This window comes from Ciconia boyciana, chromosome 1, assembly GCF_034638445.1.
Source record: "Ciconia boyciana chromosome 1, ASM3463844v1, whole genome shotgun sequence".
Classification (NCBI taxonomy): domain Eukaryota; kingdom Metazoa; phylum Chordata; class Aves; order Ciconiiformes; family Ciconiidae; genus Ciconia; species Ciconia boyciana.
In genome coordinates, this window is record NC_132934.1 from 150,495,371 (window position 1) to 150,517,349 (window position 21,979).

At 37.8% G+C, this 21,979-nt stretch overlaps 1 protein-coding gene across 1 annotated transcript in view; it reads left to right on the forward strand.

The window, feature by feature from the left end:
- The first annotated feature begins 307 nt into the window (after positions 1-307).
- Positions 308-21,979, forward strand: part of MRPS9 (mitochondrial ribosomal protein S9) — a 34,793-nt gene continuing 13,121 nt past the window's right edge. Inside the window, exons 1-5 of the mRNA XM_072849767.1 lie at positions 308-477; positions 7,398-7,577; positions 16,044-16,106; positions 16,202-16,232; positions 18,529-18,608. Of these exons, the coding sequence (XP_072705868.1) occupies positions 400-477; positions 7,398-7,577; positions 16,044-16,106; positions 16,202-16,232; positions 18,529-18,608 (432 nt within the window). The 5' untranslated portion in view covers positions 308-399. The remainder of the gene's footprint in view (positions 478-7,397; positions 7,578-16,043; positions 16,107-16,201; positions 16,233-18,528; positions 18,609-21,979) is intronic.

The following is a 21,979-nucleotide window of genomic DNA, read 5'->3' on the forward strand; positions in this document are numbered from 1 at the left end:
GTTCACCAGAGCAGAGCCCACCTCAGGTGACAGGCACACGCCTGGGGCCTACTGCTGACCTGATCCCCAGTGCGACCATGATGCAAGTTATAAACCATCATTTTAAAGATCAGTCTGAATCTTCATAACGCTGATGTGGTTTACCTTTCAAATACATGCTGACAACCCGCCCGCCGCCCGCCGCCCGCTCCGAAACACCGCCGCCGCCCCCGCCCCACGGCGCCAGGCCCCCCCCCCGCCGAGGCCCGGGCAGCGCACGGCACAGCAAGTGGCAGCGCGCAGGCGCGGCCCCGGCCCCGCCCCTCTAGCCCCGCCCGCCAATCGGTGGCGCCGGGGCCTGCGGCGGAGAGCCGCCTTGCCGTGCCGTGCCGTGCCCTCCCCCGGCGGGGCGCCGCGGTCATGGCGGCGGCCGTTGGGCGCGTGCTGCGGCTGGGCGGCCGTTGGAGCGCGGCGGCACCGGGCGGGCCGCGCGCCCAGGTGAGAGCCGGGCCGGGCTCTTTCCCCGCCGTCGCCCGTGCGGAGGCCGCCTGCTTCGTGCTCTGGTCCCCCGGGGCTCTGCTTGGGGGCGGGGGGGGGGGGGGCTCCGTGCGGTGGCAGAAGGGGAGCACGAAGGCGGTGGCGGCGTGGGGAAGCGGACGGCGGCGTGTGGAGGCGGCGGGGCTGCGGGGAGGTGTCCCCGCCGGGGTGACACCGTGGTCGGCCGGCCGGCCTGCGGCCTACGGGGCGCCGGCGGTGCGTGCGCGGGGCTGGCGCCGAGAGGAGGCAGCTTGGGGTGGGGGGTTGCAGGGCCGGTGCCGCGTTCAAGTCGGCCCTTCAGTGAGCTGAGTTTATTTCTCTTAATGTAAAGAAAAAGCGTAGTTAGGCCCTGATTTATTATATCTGTCACTAGAATTAACAGAGCTATGCATGGACCAAAGCCATACACAAAAGTGAAGTACTTTAAGGTGGTAGTTGTTTAGGTTGATCACCTTGAATTGCGTTTGGTCAGCAGGGAAGTAGATAATGAGGTCTCCCAGTTCCTGCAATGGAGAGAGAAATGCGCTCTGCGAGTGCGGCAACTTCTGATTAAACAGAACTACCTGTTTATTTCGAGAGATACTGGTGTTCAGCTGATTGGCGTTTAATTAAAAAGCTTAGCTGCTGTGAGTATTGAGGACAGCCACTGTGTTTGTGCAGTGGTATTTGATACACCTGTATATATATTTAATCAGTGACCAGCAAGTGGATAATAAGGCATGCTGGTAACACTTTCAAGTTACAAAGTAATTTAGGATAATAAGGGCTGAAGAACTGTTGGGTGACTGGACTAAACCAAATCATGGGGTAACAGAAGGCAGATGCAGTAAGGAAATGAAAGGTGATTACTGGAAGGAGCAATTTGAACTTTATATTGATTACTTCTAGATTTACTTTAGGGATGAAGACCTGGTGCCTGTATGGGTAGCTCTTTATGCAGCAGTCAGAAATACACGTGCTTAAGTTGTACAAGGAATGAGAAAGAGACTAAGCCTGAAAATATTCTAACACTTGATTTCGTTCTCAGCTGGAATAATGTGTTGCTTTGGTTATTCTATATCAAAGGTGTGATTATGACAGTAACTTAGTTTTCCTGGCCAGGCACCTGCTTGAGTTTGAACTGAAAATGATTTGTAGTGTAAATGAGGAAATGATCTTGAAGGAGGAGTCACTGTAGAAGGTAGGGCTGGAAGAGGCCTTGGGAGATCATTTGTCTACTCCCACCCCCAGAGATGGGATCAGTATCTAAGCCTATAGCTATATACGAATCATCTAACTGAATAAGAAGGGAAGTAATGGGAGGCAGGACCCAGGGAACTTAAGAGACTCTTCTTTCCATTTAGGTGTAGTTAACCTGTGGAACTGTTTGATGAGGATGTTCAGGATACTAAGCATTTATGTGAATGCAAAAAGCAACTTAAGAAACTCAGAAGAAAATTCCACTGAGGACTGTTAAAAACAAGATATCAGCATGTCTTTGAACCGCAGATTACTGGAAACTGGGGAAGTGTCCTGGGAAAACTATCACTACTTGTTTGTCCTCTCCTTGTGCCTCTGGTACTGGCTGCTGTTGAGGACAGGATAATAAGTTGATGTATCCTTGTTCTGACCTGCTATAACCATTTCTTACATCAAGCACTTATCTGTCCTTACTGTTAGAGAACTTTTTTATGATGCCGATCCTGAAAGTCCCTTGCTGGAGTTTAGTTCATTATTTCTTGTCCATCTTAGTGGGGGAAACAGTTTAACTTCTTGGGATTTTTTGTATTTGAAAGTGTCTCGCATTGAGAGAGGAAATGGGAGAGAAACTTTGTAATCCAATTCCCTTAGCTTTGACTGAACAACAGGTTTAGTTTCCTATTCTAATAAGCAAAATGCAGAGATTTAGCACAATTGATAAAGAAAAAGAAGTGATCTAGCTTAGTTACTGTCAGTCACTTCTGATATGATTGAATAGCTGCTCTCAACAGAAGAGTTCAGAGTACCATACATGCTATTTCATTTGATTGGGTCAGGTACCTTATCTAAATCACTGTGGATGGTATATGTACTGATATCAGGAAGAGGTGATAGCACTTTGGTGACAGTCTTTCAGAACTACATGCTTGGAATGGAGTAGCTTTTTCTGCAGTTGTTAACTAAGCTAGAGTTGAAGAGCCTGTTAGTATTTGATAATTTGTGCCTCAAAACAACTGGAATCTAAATTCTGTTCCCCATTATGCGCATCTGACACTTGCCATGTAGCTATACATTTAGAGCTATCTTTTATTTCCATAGTATACAGTATAAACAAAATTTAATATGTAGATTTGGTCAAATATGCACGGAAAGTAGATTTTCTGCGTGGGGGACATGCAGTTTTACAGTTACCTGTTAAGAGACTTCATTTTGAGAAAAAGTTTATTCTGATGAAATACTTTGTGAAATCAGGTTTAAAAAGTAATATTAAATCACTTATGCATATTTGCTGACACCTTGTGATACTTTCTGATGTGTTTTACAAAATGCTTCTTAAAACATAAACCTGATACTGGTTCACCTAATTCATAGGCTGACTGAAATATCAGATTGTGTAAATATTGTTTAGGTAAATAAATTAAAACAGCACCCTAGAAAGCCAAAACTCGCCTGTTGAACAAAAAGTAATTCTTTACAAACTCAGGATGGGTCTGAGCATTTACATTCTGTACGATTGCTACACAATACATGTTTTTTCTTGTGCAACAAGTGACCAGAGGACCCCTGTTGGTATCCTATATGTCTACTGGGTTCAGTACCAGTAATCGGAGCAATGGGCATAGGGCAGCTTTAGTCCTGCATGCTGATGTGGTTATACAGCTCCAGCTCTGCATCTCCTAGTGTATTTCTATCCCAAAGATAACTTTTTAGTACAAATTTGTGTGCTGCATGGTTTTGGAAGAGGAGATGGTTGAAGTCTGCCAGCTTAGAGCATGGAAGCAGCATGAAAATGGTGCAACTGCATGCGTGCCACGTCATTTGGGGTCGTCTTCTCTCTCTGTAATTATGTCATGTTGTAAAATGGACAATGTTTTCTCTTGAATTCAGGCTTCCTGTCCCCGATTCCCCTTTCCTCCCATTCCAAAAGTAGGGGAAGCTTGATTCCTCTGTTAGTGATATGTGTTGATTTTATATCCATATAACTCCAGCGAAGCAAAACGAACAGGACGAGTAAACAGACAGATCCTAGTTATTTCTCTTCTCAGAAAAAATAGGCCAGAGAAGTTGAAGTTGTCTGAAAATACTTATTTTTTTTTTTCCTAAGGCAAATTTTATATAAGCTGATTTTCTATAAATTTACAGTCTCCCTAGAAAATCAGGATTTGCGAAACTGTTTTAATGCTAGGTTGCTCTGGAAGGAGTCGGGAGTGGAGGGTTAATACCAACGAGTTGTGTCCAGAAGTAAAGGCTTTCCCTTCTCCCCTGTCCTGGTGAAAAAGTCTATTATTTCAGGAGTACTGTTAATAACCATTATTATTTAAAAAATGGTGAGGCTGCTGTGTGCAGTAATACTTTATGAAATGTGTAAGAAGGGAATGCAAACCTCTGTGGTTTCCTCTAGAAAGTAGAGGAGCATGCTTTCTGGTTTGACTGAAATGCCAGAAGCATTTAGCTGTGCTTTGCAGTTCTTGCCTGTACCACCCATGAAATAGTACTCTTATCCCAGAAGAGGTACCCAATACAATAGATACTAATTTGCATAAGAGGCTGTTTTCTAATTATGAACAGTTTGTGTGTCCAGGGACTTTTGATTAGTGACGAATTGAAACTAGGGAAGAATATGAATAGCTTGAGGGAAGGAGGACAAAAATGAGAAAATTACAATAGAAACTGACAGGAATAAGATGAAAGCAATCTTTTTTAAAGTATTCTGCTTAAAGCATAGCAGAGAGAAAGCAATTTTGGGCCAAGTAATAAGGAATCATATGTTCATTAACAAGAATTACAAATAATTAGTTACTATTAAGACAAGTAAGACAGAAGATGAATTGAATTCTTTCCCGAGGAGTGACTAGGAGAGAAGAATAGGGAATATGCAGATTTACCTCTGCTTTCCTTACTGCTTTCTAAGGAAATCGCCAGAGCCTTGCCTGTGGAAAATGTGTACATTTAAAATTTTGATTATTTTTCTTTTAGTTCTGTATATGTCAATGTAACCTCACAGAAAACATGAATATTGGGGGGGGGGGGGGGGGGGAAGAAGGGGCAAACCAGGACTAGCATTGCATATTATACATTTAAGCTGTGAAGAAAACAAAGCAACAACAGGCTCTTCAGCACCAATTCTGCCTTGGAGCTGTTTTTTAAATCTTTTCTGGCAGAGGTATTGGTTACTTTTCTGAGGTATGTACCTTGGGGTGCATATCGTTATCTATGTCAGGTTGTAAAAGTGTAGAGGGTCAGTTCTTTCCATCTTGTGTGACCTTGTTATTCAAAGATTACCTTCTATATCAAGCCTTACTGAATTCATAGGACCTATCCTGCAACACAGGCATGTGGTATACATAGGTTTAAGGCAGGGTATTGTAGTCTTTATTCCAAATTGAAATTTCAAGTGGGCTTGTTAGATTTTGTATATTGAATCCTGAGACAGTCATGGACAGGTAAATTGATCATGAATAGCTTTACATATGTGCAGGAAATTGGATGTGTTGGACCAGTTGATCCTGGGCTGCCAGATGTCCAGAATACCGACTGGGCTCTGTGAAAGTACAAGAAAAACTGTGTTTCATTTCCTGTTCGTGTAGGACTTGACCATGTAATACAAAACACCCAAAGCTTCTAGTCACAGGGGAAGTTTGTGTAAGCTAACTCATGAGCTGGTGTATTCAAGTCAAGGAGAAGAAATATGCAAGTGGTTAGATTTTTTTTTCCCCATTTACTGTGACCATTTGGTACCATCTTGTCATTAAAGTATAATCCAGTGATGATTGTTGTGTCTTTAAAAAGGGTATAGATACCTTTTAGTAAGTCACTTTCTCCATTAGAAAGCAGCGCACAATGGAGAAGGTGCATTCCATCATGACTGAGTGTCTGCAGATTCACCTTGTTAGTGTTACTAACAAAAGGTGGAAGTTTGATCCGCTTTTGGGTTTGTCTTGCAAATATGTCCATGTAATCTTGTTTTGATGAGACATGTGTGTTCATATCATTGTGGTTATAACTAGGTTTGAAGATTACCACTGTATTTGTATTAATTATAGGAAGGTAGCGAGTATTTTGTGCTATTCATATTAGCTTAACTCAGAATGGTAAAATCCATCAAAATGGTCAGCATGTCTAAATTGCAATCTGGAGAAGACAATTCTTGTGACTCGGAGAACATTTAATAATTTCAAATACTAGCTTTATTCTGTTCCTTATAATAAGAACCCTAACTAGTTCACTTTGTGGTGTGTGTTTGGGTTTTAATGTTTGGCTAAAGGTAGACTGAGGCTGCAGCTCCAGGAGCAGCAGAGGCAATTTAATAATTTGCTCCAAGAAATGAAGGTAAAGAGGGGACTCCCCCTCTTCTTCCTCGCTCCCAGTTGCATGGTTCAGCCACCTTCTCATATCAGCTTTGGCTTTTCTCAGAGCCTTCTCTGAATTACTCAGACTTACCAGCTCAGCAGAGAACTGCCCACTCATTGGGAGGAAGCAGAAGTTAGTATTCTGCCACATTTAGGGAGCTGAGCTGGCTTGTGAAGAGTCTGAGAGCCAGAGCGGGCACAGGGTGAGTGAAGGGAGTGGAGGAAAGAATGCTAGCAGGGGTGGACTGTCAGATGGGCTCGCTCTGCCTTGTGAAAATTCACTGTCTGCTCACAAAGCCAAGCCGTGGCACGTTGAAGGGGCTGGAGAGAAGTGTTTCGGGGTATTATCTGGTGAACAGAGCTGGGCATTTTTCCGATTCAGAAGTGATTCTTTTTCTGTGTTTGCTTTTCTGTCCCACATACCCCTTTTTTTCTTGTGATTCCCTCCCTCCCCCCGCCCACAGAAGACCACACAAATAATCAGTTCTCATTCAGTTTGTGGAATAATTAAGCTGCAGAGGACTTTAATACCAATGTTGGAGAGACAAAATAGTGCATAATATTGGCACTAGGCCAGAATTGGGACATTACAGCTCTGTCAGTGAAGCTCCTGTTCGTCTGGCAGAGAGCTTGACTGAAATTAGTTATCTTAACTACTGATTGTCTTGATAGAAGAAAAACCAAACCTGTATCCCACAAAGACTGAAAGATAACTGTCCCCTGAGTTATGACTTCTGAGCTGGAACAATGCTCAGTAGTAGTTGCTGGTGAGAACTACCCTCCTAGTATTCTAATTGTTCTACTTGAGATGGTGAAGTAGCTTAAGAACCTTTCTGGCACCATGAACAAGGAAGGAGCACTCCATAGCCTTTCCAGAGCCTTTAGCAATGTTTGTGCAGCCACATGCTTCTGAAAACCGATAGAGTGCTGCCCCACAGATTCCTATCATACTTCGTTATGGGATGCCTTTAGGTGAAGGCAAAACCTGCTTATTTGCTGATAGATTTTTATTTTCTTTTAAGGCTGCACCTGTTGATCAGTGCTGTGTTTTGCTTTTGCTGGATGTTCCTGACATATGATACTACGTTTCCTTCCATTGGAAAAATCTGAATTAATTGTAATGTGTGAAAATGTTCACCTTTTACAATGTGTTTGTTTATTTATGGGCATTAACCAATTGGAAGAAAATGGTTTCATGAGTAATACTGCCTTTTCTAACTTATTACAGTAATGTGTTGAATCTTGTTATAAGTATGAATGGCTTGTTATACTATTCATTTTATTTAGAGCTCACTGTGCCAAAAATATAAACTAAAACTCTCACTTGTCTTTTTTCTTTTTTATTTTTGTTAGACATTAAGGCTAATCTATACCACTGCAACAGTGCAGAGGAAAAATGTAGGAGCCTCAGGACCTGAAAAGTACACGGAGGCATTTATTAAAAAACAGATTGAAGAGTTCAACCTAGGAAAGAGACATTTAGCCAACATGATGGGAGAAGATCCAGAAACTTTTACCCAAGAGGATATTGATGTAAGTACAGTTGCTCTGTTGGAGAAGTAATTTACTGTAGAGTTTCAAATATTGAAAGCACTTTACTTCAGCATGAGCCCCTCAGCTCTCTGTGAATTTTAATCAAACTGTCAGAATAAGAAAGAATGCTACTATACATTGCAAACATTGCAACTGTGACTGTGAATAGAGATTCTACCCCTGCTACCGTGTGAGGTCAGACATCACAGTATAGAGCTGTATACCATATCTTGCTAAAGCACAGTAGGTTCTTTTTAAAAGTCCTAATGGATAATGCCCGTGATCTGAGGTTATAAGAGGCACTGTAAAGGTTTATGTAGTACTTCGAAACGTTTACCCACAATTTGACCTGCTGTGTATATTTAGGTCAGGTTTTTTCTATGATACTGTGGTTGCTGGTAATGTAAAACATCCTATAAAATTTAATTTGCAACTAACACTCTGGTTTAGCTTAGGGATTTTAATATAGACGCGAATTTAAGCTCCTATCAGTAGCTCCAAACATACTGTTTTATTGCCATTCCCTCTGACAACTGACAGATGGGTGGCCTCCTCTTTCTCTGTGTCATTTAGGCTCATGTATAGATATGCTGCCTTTCACTCAGAAAAATGTTTTGTTGCATGGATTTTTTTTGATGTCCCACCTGGTCTTCACTTCTGTCATTTCTGTCTTATTTTATTACACATCAGAGGTAGGGAGGAGAAATGTCATTTGGTGACATTCACTCTTAAGCGAAGCTGCGTGAAGTCTCATGGCTGAAGCTTTCTCTGTGCAGCAGCAACACTATTACTATAGCCATGGCAGCATAGTATCTCAGCAGGGCCCTTAGGATAGATGTAGTAATGTGGTATGTGCCAAAAGAGAGGTGTGTGTGGTTTAGGTTTTTTTCAGGGGGAGAAGGTTGTTTGTCGCCTCTCTGAGTGGCAAAATTCTGTCAGCATAGCTGTGTCCACATAAGAGGTCTTGACAGCGTGCTTATGCCAAGGAAGAGAACTACATCTGTAGGTGGTGATACAGGCTGATTTCAAACACATTTGACAGGCTTCAAAACCAAGTTCTGAAAACTTATCTGAAAATAGACAGCAAAGTAGAGAAGAGACGCACAGTTAATGGCCTGCTGAGAAAAAGGCTGAAATGAGAGTTGAGTCTTATCAAGTATCAGAAAATCCATAAGGGAAGCTTGACTTCAAATCGCAAATCTGTAGGAAATCAAGCTTTATGAGTACAAAGCTGTGCACTGATACTGCGCCTGCTTTCATTCAGAATTGTAGATATCACTTTGCTCTTCTACAGACAAGTGCCGACGCAGACACCCTTCCAGTCTCAGTGTAGAGTGGTTAAGGTCCTGTCAATGGTAAAAGTATTCATTGAGGCATCTGGGTCAGCAGTAATAGCAGCCTGTTTCTTTACATTGGTTTTCTTATTTCTGTACAGACTATAGAATTCCCTTTTCCTGTATTTTTCAGATGTTTTTTCTTACCTTTAATGACCTTTATATTTTTGAGTTACTTTCTTGTAAAGTATTCAGGCACAGATGATGCTAATAGTTCAGTTCGTTTGCCCGAAAGGTTAACGGTAGGAGAATGCATTAGTCTGCAGTCTGGCTTCCTTCCTTGATAGGGTCTAGGGGGAAGTCTTACAGACAGCAAGACTACAAGAAATGGAAAATGACCGTTACCTAAGTAGTAGTTTGTTCTTTATGAATCCACAGGACTATGATCGCTTGCACAAAATTAACTGAGCTCCATCATTAGTAAAAGCAGATTCATTCTGGAAATTAGCTTTTACAAATGCAGTGCAGGTGACAAGTACAAGACTGCTTTGCAGACCCTGTTTCTGAAAAGATGGAGAAGTAGAGCCAAAAGAGTAGCATTTTGTTTGGTGATACTGAGTATCTGTGGTACATATTTGATTTCTTCATATTCCATCAGGTGTTGGAAAATACTTAGAGTATGTAATAGTGTCTGCTATGCATAATTAAATTTCTGTTATAAAAATATAAAAGCTGCTTAAGCACTGGCAGGAGAATTATCAAGCTTTACATTTCGAACAGTAATAATTCTTTCTGATGAGTGCTTATGTACCTCCATGTCTTCTACTGTTAATCAGTCTGTGCAGTGTATTTCAAAAGCAGACATTGTAGGATTCTGTCCTTCACTGGAGTTTTAGGTATAGTTTAATAAAAGCTAAACCTTGTGAAGTTTTAAACAGGAAAATAAGTTGACTTACTTGGTAATCCTTCTGGATGTTGTAGAAGCAGAATTGCCTCTTACTGATGCTTTTATTTAGGAACAAAAAGTTAAGCTGTGCATTACAACTGTATTTCTGGAGGAGAAAAAAAAAATCCAGCAAATTGATATATAACTCTGCAGAAGTCTACCAATTGCTTTTTAATTGGTATTATAGACCTCACTCTGAAGCTAGGATGTTTTATTCTCCTATGTGTGAATATGTGCTATGAAGTTTCTCTAATTGATTTGCTTTGCCCATTCCATTTGATGTATCATTTTTCACAATATTTCATAATTTGTGCTCATTTCTAATGAACAGAGTCGTTAGGACAGGCATGTCTAAGTACAACTGACAGCTAACATTAGGTGCCAGATGCAGTTTATAAAGCTATGTAAAACTGCAGAGAACAGTTTAAATAAATTAGCACCTGTACATTAGTCTCACTTGCTGGTAATTTATAAGCGAATCAGTAGAGATGACATTTAGGTAAGTCATTGATCAAGTTAACAGCTGCATACCCACTGCCCAGCTGGGATACCTAATTAATAGAGATTGCAGTCCTGACCTAGTGCTTTTCCCCGGTTGAGTCTGTAATCCTTTTATTTTGTGATTTAACTTTAACTTATGGTTGTAGTAAACAGCCCACCTTCATTTTCCACTGTCAGTTCTGTGATATTCTACTTTAAAGCTCAGAAATCGAAGTAAGATTAATACAAGAAAAGTGTCTTAATCTTCATGACCTATTTATATGCCTGTATTTTTATTACTCATTTTTATGCAGTCACTAAATGCTCTCCCAGATATGAGCTCATCATAAAGCAATACTCTTTCCCCATAAGAGTTAGTAAAACTCAAAAGCTAGAGATCTATGTTCATTTTCTCTTGTTGTCTGCCTTATGACCTAAAAGATTGTTGTCAAGCAGATGGAATAATTTGAATCTAAAATATGCGTTTATCTTCACTAGCATATATATTGTTGCAAAAGTACCAGTAAGGTTGTTAACTATGAAAATGTTAAACATGGAAAAACTTCATTCCTCATAGGGTATAGTTTCTTTCCATGAATTAAGGCTTCTTTAATGAAAAGTAGGTTGTATTCAATTGCTTTTAAAAGTGGCTCAGCACATCTGATTTCTAAATAATGTTCAAATTTTAGCAACACAAAGTGTTAGAAATGAGCGAATATTGGCATATGTGAAATGTGTGAAATGTTATTCAGAGCAATATGCATTTCTGAACTTCCTGTTGTCTGCAGGAAGAGCATGTTGTCCAGCTTTGTCCTTACAAAAAATATTGAATTTTATATTGTTTTTTAAATAGTTGAAGCTAGAATGCTTTTTTCAACTTCTTTTTTTTTCCAGTGGAGCCAAACTCTGCATCAGTATTTTCTTACTTCTGCATCAAAGTTGTTCTGAACTGATGACTGCTGTATTTTTTTTTCACTCTTTTTAATACTGTTCAGTGTTTTGAAAAGTTGAAATGAAGATAGAAATAATGACTGTTTCTTTCAACGGCTTTTTGGCTGTGTTTTCCTCTGCAAGTTCTGGACAAGACAATTTTTGTTTTGAAAATGATTAGTTAGTAAAAAAACCACCTTTTAATATTACATTATTTTTATTATATAATGCTAGTGAGTTGGTTTTTTAAGTGATGGGGTTAAAATGATACATCACTGTGAACTTGAAATTTCTTTCTGTCCAAGCTAGAGTTCAGCTTTAGATAAACAGTGACAAATGATTGGAGTGGTTTCAATAAATTTTAGTGGTTAGTTGTTAGAGAAGGGTTTTGTTTTACAAGGTAAACTTAGATGTGTCACTGATGTTGTTGTTGTTAACCTCTTCTGTCTCATTAAATAAAAAAGCTATTTAAGAGTTAACATTTCATGTCCCATTTTTGTTTTATTAATTCCTAGTTCTACTCCAAATATTCTGGATTTTGGATGCTGAAAACTTTTAACGAACACTGCTAATGTGGTTAGAGGGAAAAACAGCTGTTCCAGCAAACATCTCAGTCTGAGAAATGCTGAAGTACAGTGGCTAAATAACATGATTCAAGAGGCAAGGTTTAAGAAGGGAAGTGGCTCTCGTGTGATCAAGTTGAGGAGTAGAAGAAGCTGAAACAGCTATCGCTCAAGCGTTACAGTATAGTGTCACTTCTCACCTCAGTGTTTTGATGATTAAAGTTTCATGTATATTTGAAAAGGAATGAACTGGATTCTTGAGCCCTCTGCCAAAAAGGATGCTGCTGCAAGGGAACTCCAGGGTGGAGGTGTTTTTTTTTTTTCTTCTTTCCTTGTTTTCTACGAAATACCTTTCCTCACTGGATGTTACTTAGATAACTGTCTTTCCACTAATTTTCATTGCTCAAATCATGTGCAATGTTTGTGTTTGAGCTGTAGATTCAACAAAAGTGTGGGAAGACACTTGGGCAAGATCAATTTGCCCTGCCAAACCTGTCCTACTTATGACAGGTTATTTAAGGACTGAACTGTCTCAGTCTCCTTCCCCTATCCCAGTGTGACTCAGTCAACTCTATTTGAATTAAAGTATTGAATTCTTACTTTTTTTAATGTCTTGAGAAATTAACCCTTACTGACCCAGCTGAACTTGTTTGATTTAGTTATCTCTGTTTGAGAAAGTGAGTGAACAAAACTTCTTGGCTTGTAGATAGATAGGAAGGGAAGGAGGATCAGAAGTCAGCATGTGCAACGTGCACAATGAAGAGGGAAGATGAGGATATGGCAGGTATACTGAATTTGCGCAACATAGCCACATGCAGTGCTGGGCAGATTATTTAATGAATTGGTTTGCATGTTTGAAGGACTGCCAGGTATGATTCTTTTTTTTTTTTTAATAGGGATGGAAGCTTGTTCTCATTATTCCAACTGGCTTGAATTCAAACTTACAGCTGCAAGTGAAAGACATTGTGGTCCTGTGGGCAGTATATTGAATCATCCTGTCCCTCAACAAGTGATGATATAACAGAATTCCTTTTAGTTTGTTACAGGAATGTTAAGTTTACCAATGCAGTTTAAGAAATTGCTGATGTAAAACGTCTTGATACTAACATGTATTCATTATGATCTGCTATTTTTAAGGGTGTGACTACTGGGTATTTTTTTTTTCCTGCATGGATCAACAGTAGAGTTTAAAAACAAACAGTTCCACATCCTGAAAGGAAATGGCTAAAATTTTTTTTAGTAACTCATAGCAGAAGCAGGCTGTACCCATTCTACCTTTTTCCAGTAGTTTATGTAATTATTTTTGGAAAAACCATTGTATTACTAGGTACCACGATTTTTAATAATGTTTTTGCTGAAAATAATTATGGATATTTCTTTTTTAGAAAGTTGTGTTTTATTTCCAAAGACAACGGCAACAGTGTGATATAACAAATAGAATTGTGAAATAGCAGCCCAGAACCTGTGGAGGCTAGAGTGGGGTGAATGAATCTTGTATAGCTGAAATGATGGCCTGAAGAAAGTAGTTCTTGGTTATATTCAGCACAACATTTCCATTCTCATCTGGAGTTTAAGTCAAATTAAGCACTAGAAGAAGGATATGGGCCATGACCCTTAAGCTGAAAACCACTCCTGGAACGGAAAACTGCAGTTAAATCTAAAAGGTTTCTTGGGAACTTTACTGCTAGCATTTAAACCTTGATTATAAAGCTTTAATAGGGACATTCACCTGCTTTTTGTACGTTCAGGAAAATGCAGAATGTGCATTCTCTACAGAATTTTGACTCGAGACATGGAGGTTGCTGAAAGGAAGCCTGTGTTCCAAATCTGAAGACATTGTCAAAATATTTCAGGAAAATATTTCAAGGTTATTTATGTGCTCCAGCTGCAGTTTGGAGATACTAATTCTGCTGTCTTTAGTAAGGTTGATCCACCATCTTATTTTATTGCTAGTACACATGGGTGTTGAGGATTATAGTTTTTCCAAAATACCCCTTTTCTACAAAACCGAAACACTTGCATAGACAAAAGCAGCTTCTATAAATGAAGTTTCCGAGAGGCCGACTGACTTGCTATGTAGTTGCTAAAAGGACAGCCTGAGGACACAGCTATTTATTCAGAAGTTTCTTCTTAATTTTAAAGTTGAACTGGAGTCTGTTGCATCCCAAGATAGTTCCTAATGGGATGTAAAGACAAATACCCCATCCTTGATTACATTTCCATAAAAAAGGAGAAGGCAGGAAAACTCTCTTTCTTTCCACTTTGGAACAACAAAAAAGCAAACTTCTGAAGTGAACTATTATTCTTTGGCTAGTTGTTGTGTGGAGAGCTGAAAGTAGATGTTAGGATTTCTTAATGCAGGGTTTGTTTATGCTTTAGTGTGAAAGACATGAGTATACACTCAAGCAATAAAAAATAAACTTTCTAGAAGTAGAAGGTCTCAGATGGCAGCCACTCTCTTCATTATAAATGTGATATTGTTATATTTGGCATTATTAAGGTGTCAGTTACAGTAACTGTTTTGACTGAGATTCTGGAAATGCTTGTATAAAGACTATGTCTTAAGTACACACAGAGTCAGTCTCAGTATCCTGTAATAAATTCTTTTAATATATTATATAAGGTGTGTGTTTAACATCATTTGGCTCACAGCAGATTTCTCTATTGTCATCATAATTAATCCCCATTTGTTCATAAATAGGTGTTCACCTACTGTGTGTATACATAAAATGCCCATTGACTAACAAATGGGAATACAGTAGTCACTAAGAGAAACAAAATTACCATTTCATAAAATCAAGTTAAGCCTTTTGTTTGCTTCAGAATTCTCAAAATTTCTGTTCAGAATGCCAGTAGGGGATTAATGAAAGTAATAGGTTAGGTCTTTTTACACTCCATGCATATTAAGTCGGTTGAGGCACTGACAAACCACTCCATGTCCATGGAAAAAATTATCAGCAAGTAATAGCCCTAAGGTAGCCTAACCAACAAAGAGCCATTCTTCTTAAGAGAAGATTTTAAACTCTGATTTTGTTGTAATTCTACTTTTCTGTACTGTCTAATGGAAATAAAAACGAGACTGCTGCCAGAGGGGTTTACTCGGGTAGTCCATGTTGCTGTACAAGCACGAGGTTTCTATCTCAAGCTCGACTGCCCACTGTCTGAAGTTGGTTACACTTGCCAGACCTCTACATCTGGGGGTTTTTGATGGCTAGCTTTTTCTGTTTTGTTTTTTTAAAAAAAGGGAAATAAACAGCTCTCCTAAATGCATATTTTTGCTTTATTAAATTATGTTTTAGTTACATTGAAGAGGGAGAGTAAGATGATGTTGTACAGAGATGCATGTCATTGGGCTTAACCTTGTAAGGTGCTTTGCCTTACATTTTGTCAGAATGATTTGTAATATTGGTATTTGTTGGAGGCAAATAATACTAACTTTATACATCACATGAATAGTGGTAGATATTGGTTAAGTAAAAGCAAATGATGTACCTTGTACTTAGTGAAAACAGTGGTAAACAATGAGTGTGTTATGAATGTCATATGTTCTTCTAAATTGTTTTAGCAAACCCTTTAGGTATCTAAGGAGAAGAAAGATGGCATTTAAGAGTCTGTCTTCCATGAGCAATTAGTTCAAGTTCAGCAAAGATTGTAGTGATTCACTGTTGTTTCCAAATGCAGAGATCAATGAAATGCTTATTTAGGCTCTGTAAAATATCTTCTACTGCCACAACAAACATTGTTTTTAGACTTGAGGAAACTATGTCTGTAGAAACTGGGATTCTAAATGTGTGAAACTTTGCTTTGTCCAGTTGCTTTAAGTAAAACTTCCATGTTTGGTCCATCAGTAGGCACTGTTAACAAGCACTGATATTTTCAGAAAGATAAATTAAATGTTGTGATTTCCTCTAGAAGTCACAGAACTTGACATTTTAGGGGGAAATCACTGTGTATAAAGGTGGTCTTTGCACTTGAGTAGTTCTGGTGAGTTATGATAAATGCATACTATAAAAACTAAACTTTGCAGAAGAAAGTTCACTCGTTCTTGTAGAGTACAGCCTTCAGAATGAGGTTTTACTTTTCCTTGAGGATTCCTGAGGAAATTACCTGCTTTTCTTTTCAGCACAGCACATATGCAGCACTCTTTCTTACCGATTTGGTTGCCTACTGTACAAAAGTTATGCTGTTTTTCTCTACAAGAAAGTACTTAAGAAATGTTTTGATGATGCTTTTGTGGAAAAAATTACATATATGATCTCTTTTTTGTTTTCAGAGAGCTATTGCCTATCTCTTTCCTTCTGGCTTATTTGACAAACAAGCCAGGCCCATGATGAAGGTAGGATTTTTTTTTTTGTTGCATTTCTGAATACCTGTAGCATGATATTTTAAGTAACTTTTTCCTTTTGCTGATATTTGTTTGTTTATTTACAGCATCCTACTCAAATTTTTCCAGAGCAGAGGAGTAAGTGTTCATAGATTTTTTTTTTAATTCTTATTATTTCAAAGTATTAGAATTTTTGCATGTGTAGAATTCCTTATTTTAACAGATTTACCTTTTTCCGCATGTTCCTAATAACTGCTAAGCCATGTTCAGTAAAAGCCTGGTCTGATATTCTGGTTTTTAGGATAAAAAATACTGCTGGATTCTGGAATACCAGTGGTCTTTTCATACATCTTGTTAACTGACTATAGATAAATGTTTTTCATTGTTTAAAAATAAACAATAAGTAGGATGATGTGCAGAATCTGTTGAAGTCACGGGAAAACCTTTTATTGAATTCAGTAGCTTTTTGTCAGAGCTGTCTATCACAGCCATAAAATATTCATTAATACTATTTTAAACCAAAAGTTTTCCTGGTAACTTTATTGCTCTAAAAGCTTAGAAATTACAGCTTTGAAATTGTCAGTTGAGAGAATAGGGAGAGTGGAAACTCTCCCAATCATGTCTCAGTTTTGACCTGAAAGTCCTAATACTGCGGTTATGTCCATACCGTCTTTGGTCTTGCTCCTGAGACACTCTATGAAGTCCCAGTTGTCAGTGATATGCCAGTATGTTGGTCAGTGAGAGCTTTGCTGAAATTAATTTTACATCGAATATTTAAAAGATATGTCAAAACCTATTGTCCACTTTTGACTCATGTTTAGTATGAACTAGTAGCATGGATGTGAAATTCTACATTCACTGAGCTATCAAGTCCCAGATGGACACTTCTGATTATTAGTGACGTCTTATCATTTTCCTTTCTTCCTTTTCCTGTTCCTGGAATAAATTGATAAAGGTTTTTGGGGCTTTGTGTGTCTTTTAGAAAGCTGTCTAAATTATCTGAAATTTTGAAATTTTAGCTTTCAAATGGTATCATGCATTATTTTCTAACTTCACGGTATTGTGAAGTAAAAAGTAGAAAGCAAAAGGATAAGAGAAAGTTAATCATTATGCAATTTTAAAATCCAAAGGCTGTTTTATGGCAGAACTAAACTACTATTCTATATGCTTTCAGGGCTAAAGAATTCTTTGAAATGCTAGCTGTGTCCTGAGGACTGTAAGAACTAATTAGTAAAAATGTATATCTTTGTATTTATATCTAAAAATAACACTTTCAATAAGTATCTCTCAAGGCAGCTTTGTCTTGTCTATGCATTATGACTTTGATAACTTTGAAGTACAAAAACATAAATTTATACTTCAGAATGTTCCCTAAACAGTAATTTTAATAAAATATGCTTTCACAGCTGCATACATGAAAATTCACACATTCCATTAGTAGTATGTGTGGGTAAAAGCTCCCTGTATTCTTTCTGTTCTAGTAAGTTTTGAATCTTTCCATTCAACTTCTGCCGTATTATGTCTTAAAGTTCCAATGCAATACATATCCTGCTTATCAGACAGGTTCTGGGACTCTTACCTTTGTCTATAGCTTATAGACAGCTTCATTGAAACTTTACTGGATAAAATGGCTGGGAGTTTCTCTACAGTTCAATTTGTAAAAGCTCTCAGGATTTTATTTTTGTCGCTTTTCTTTATGTGGAAAAGATATTTGTCATGTTATGTTTAGGTTTAATTTTTTTTCCCCACAGTTGAAATTTATTTGTCCTTAAATAACATTTCTTAATGAATAAAATAAACTGGATGTGTTGAATGATATGGAACGTATGTTTTCTTGCTGAACTAATTATGTAAACTATAGCATAGGTCTCTGTATTTAAATATCCCAAACATATCAGCATGAACAAGTCCTAAAATCACCCAAGTTCTGAATACAGTTGTGTTACCCGCAGAAGACAATTGTATGAATACTTAGTTTAGTTTAGACATATTATACTAATTAAAAATTTGCTCTGGGTTTATAGCACTGTTTTCCAGAGCTGTTAATCTTTCCTCTTTCACAATCATGTAGATTTTGGTTGTCTCTTCATTTGTACTTCTTCCTGTTCTAAAATGGATACTTCTATCTGTAATACCAACTATACAGTCTTTGAAAGTTTATTCAAGATGTACATGAGGGATTCCCTCATGTTAAACGATATTTAGAAATACTATATTAAATATTTGGTTATAATTGCAGATGGAGATTGATTTTTAACGAGGTAGTCTAAATCATTACATTTCCAGACAGGTTGAATACCCATAAAATGTCTTTGTTCTCTGATATTTAAAAAGGTAATCGGTATTATGAAAGAGGTTTAGAACTGCAATTAAATACAAGGGGTTTTTTTAGCGAGTGTATATAGCTTTCTTGTCTAATCTTGCTTTTTATTAGAAATCCAGTGGGGAGAAGATGGCCGACCATTTCACTTTCTCTTTTATACTGGCAAGCAGTCATATTATGCATTAATGCATGTAAGTATGTTATAATCTATAATAAATAATGTTAGCTCCCAGTCAAGTACATGTTGTTCTAGAGATGCGTTATCAGGAGCTCCTGAGTTTACTTGTGTTTTCACAGTAGGCCGTAGTATCACCACTGAAGCTAAATGCAAAGTATGTTTTTATGTCAAAATGTCCATTATTAGGGGCATTTTAATGTCACGTTTAAGAGAACAGACTACATAATAGTCCTTGCTTTAATTTTTGGTTTATTTTACAGTTTTGGCTATAGACTGGGTTTGAATAGTCTGAATGCTTTCTTGTAGGCTGTATCTGGTTAGTAGCATAAGGTTAGCAGTGGAGAATGCATATACAACAAAAACAGCTAGTTCTAGGAAAATTCATTGTAGAATATAGGGTTTTTTTTCCCCTTGAAGGGCAAAGCTATAGGAAATGTTATTTGTGCTGACATTTAGTGTGAAGAAAATTTGCATTTAAACTGCTTAATTGATTTTTCTAAGACTGTTCCATTCATGCAAACTTAAGGCTTTTTCTGATTAGTATGGTTCCAGGAGTAAAGGATCTGCATCTGTTTACCTTTATGAAAAAAGCTGTATCTAATAGAACATCACTAGACTCTGGGTCTTAACATGGATTATGAACAGACATTTCATATCTATGACCATCAATGGCACAAACATTATCTACCTCTTTAGGAGAACCTCTTTATAGAAAGATGGACGTGTTTCTTATGTGTACTCACAGAAGACAAAAGCATTAATAATGTAGGCAGAAGTATTTAATTGGACAGTCGTGTCAGATTTTGTTTCCTCATTAGATAGCCTTAAAAAGTTAGTTCTATGGTTAGTCTGTTGTCAGAAAAATAAATCTTGTTATGGAATTCGATGCACAGCTTTACTGAGTGTAGTGTTTTTATTAGAATTATCTGATATTTATTTGTGTTCTGCGTACCCAAAGGACAAAATCCCCACTTGTCAGGTACATTTATTTCTTTGGGAGAATAAACACCCCCCCTCCCCCTTTTTTTTGTTGTTGACCTTGGGCAAATGAGCTTCTTGCCCTGGCAGAAATGAAATGAATGATAAATGTAGAGTGTGTCTTTGCTGAGTAATGGAGCTGCAGCATAGGCTTTCCACAGAGGTTTTCTCCTGCACAGCCTGAGGCAGCCCGAGGACCCCTGCTGTTCATTTAAATAGGTATGTCAAATCTGCCTCGAAACGCCGCTGGTTTGATCTGTGGTAATATTTGTGAAGGTTCCATATGGACTTGAGCCCCCTGCAGTGCTAAGAAATAATGTACAACGCTTCATGGTGCAGACGCAAATTTTCTCTGAAAAGGGATGCAATGCTGCGTTTTAGCTGTCGGAGAGGATGATGGAGCTGACGCGCTAGGCCTGTCAACTTGTTACACGGATGGGTTGCACGCAGCGAGGCTGTGGAAAATCTGTGCCTTTTAACTTTTCTACTTAATCACGGTTGTAGCATTGCCTTTAGACTGTATGCTACATTAATTCTCTTCCTGCCTTCTGCCTTTCATCCCAAGTTTCACGGAAAAAAGTAAAGCATGCAGGTCTTGTAGAGGAGCCTTATCAAACAGCTGTCATCTGACAAGCCATTTGCATTTGTTTTGGCTGAAACAGAGCAACCCAAGGGCAAGATGTTTTGTTGCATTCCATCATAATGAAGAAATTACAAATTTTACAAGGAGCACAAGTTTATTTTTAGCTCTTCCTAGCAGTTAGGAAGAGTATGCAAGCTTGCCTTGGAAATCTCTAAAAGAATAGTGTGCATCTTGTTTCTAAGAGCGTGGCAACCACCTTCAAACAAATCGGTTTGACAAATGCATTTTTCATTAGTACAGGATACTTGAGTGTTCTTCGACTGTTTCTGAATATTTTCATTAAATAGGCTTCTATAAACCTAAATCCGTTAAGTGAGGTTTAACAGGGTTTTTTTTTTAAGTCAGCCAAATAAAAGCCAATATCTGCATGAAATTCCCAACACTGTTTTAACCTCTTATTAGACTAATGTGTATTTAAGAAAATGTATTTTTAAGTCTCAAAGCTAATTAATTTGGCTAGGGGGAAAAAAAAGGTTGTATGTTAATACGGTCTAGTGTAAGTAATCAATCCCATTTGAGGATGTCCTTTAAATTGCTACATTAAGTCTAATAAATCAGATAAACATAATATTTAGCTTAAACTTGTATGCCATTAATTACCACATAGACTCATGTGGAATTTGAATTTTTTTGGTTGCTAGTAATATAACTGGTCACAGTATTATTTGTTAATGCTAATAAATAATACTATCAACTTACTAAAAATAAACTGTGTATATTCCTATGTATTACAACTGCCAATATATATATTGTTATGACTTGAATATTAAATGAACTTTCATAAAAGATGTTTTCTTTTTACTCCATTGTTGTCTTTGTTCTGCCTGTTGAATAAAGTTTAGCTGTAGGGAAAAGGACAATTTATATTTCTTCTGATGCACAAAAGAATGTTTATTGCATGAAACACAATTTCACAAATGTTTGATAGCATATTTGATCATCGCTTAACTTAAAAGTTTTTCAGAGTAATATATTTTTGTAATGTGCAGAACAAGATGAAATGGTCTCTTCATACCATTCTGTTGAGCAAACTAATAATTTTATGTAATTGTGCTTCTTGTACTTTTTTAGAAATATCAGGTGGTAGATCAGAGGTAAATGCTCTAGTAATAGAGCATTTTAACTCTTAAAAAACCAAACCCTAAAAAACTCCAAAGTATATGCTGAAGTCAAAAACCACATAAGAAGCAAAGAAAAATTCAAACTATGATGTAGAATGTGGGCTCTGCAGCATATTTTAACCAAAATGTTAAATTTTTCTTCCCATAAAAATCTCTCCTTCTAGGGTTCCATTTGCTAATTTCTTTGCTAAATTTTTTATGCAGGGTAAAATAAGAATATTATTTTTTTATTTTAAAAGAGAGCATCCTTGTAGAGATCTGAAATTTGATCTCTCTGTTAGAAATGGAAGCATTTCAGTACATAGCCAATCTTGTAAAATCAGCTATTTTGATTGTGTAATAGCTGAGTTTACAAGACACACAGATGTGTACATTCATGAATTGGACTATTGAATCCTGAAGTGATTAGTAAAATCTTCACCTGCCAGCTTTGAAAAAGCAAGTGTGTCTTCAGAAGCTTTCTTTAGCTGTTGAGGAGTGAAGACTTGCCAGATAAATTATTGGGCATTACATGTGATTCCTGATTTTGCAAAGGCTCATCCACGTAGTTTACTTCACATGTGAGTGGTTCTTTTAGTCCGTTGACTTCATCTCTATACGTAGATTAAATACATGCATTAATTTTTTTTTAGTACTTCAGAC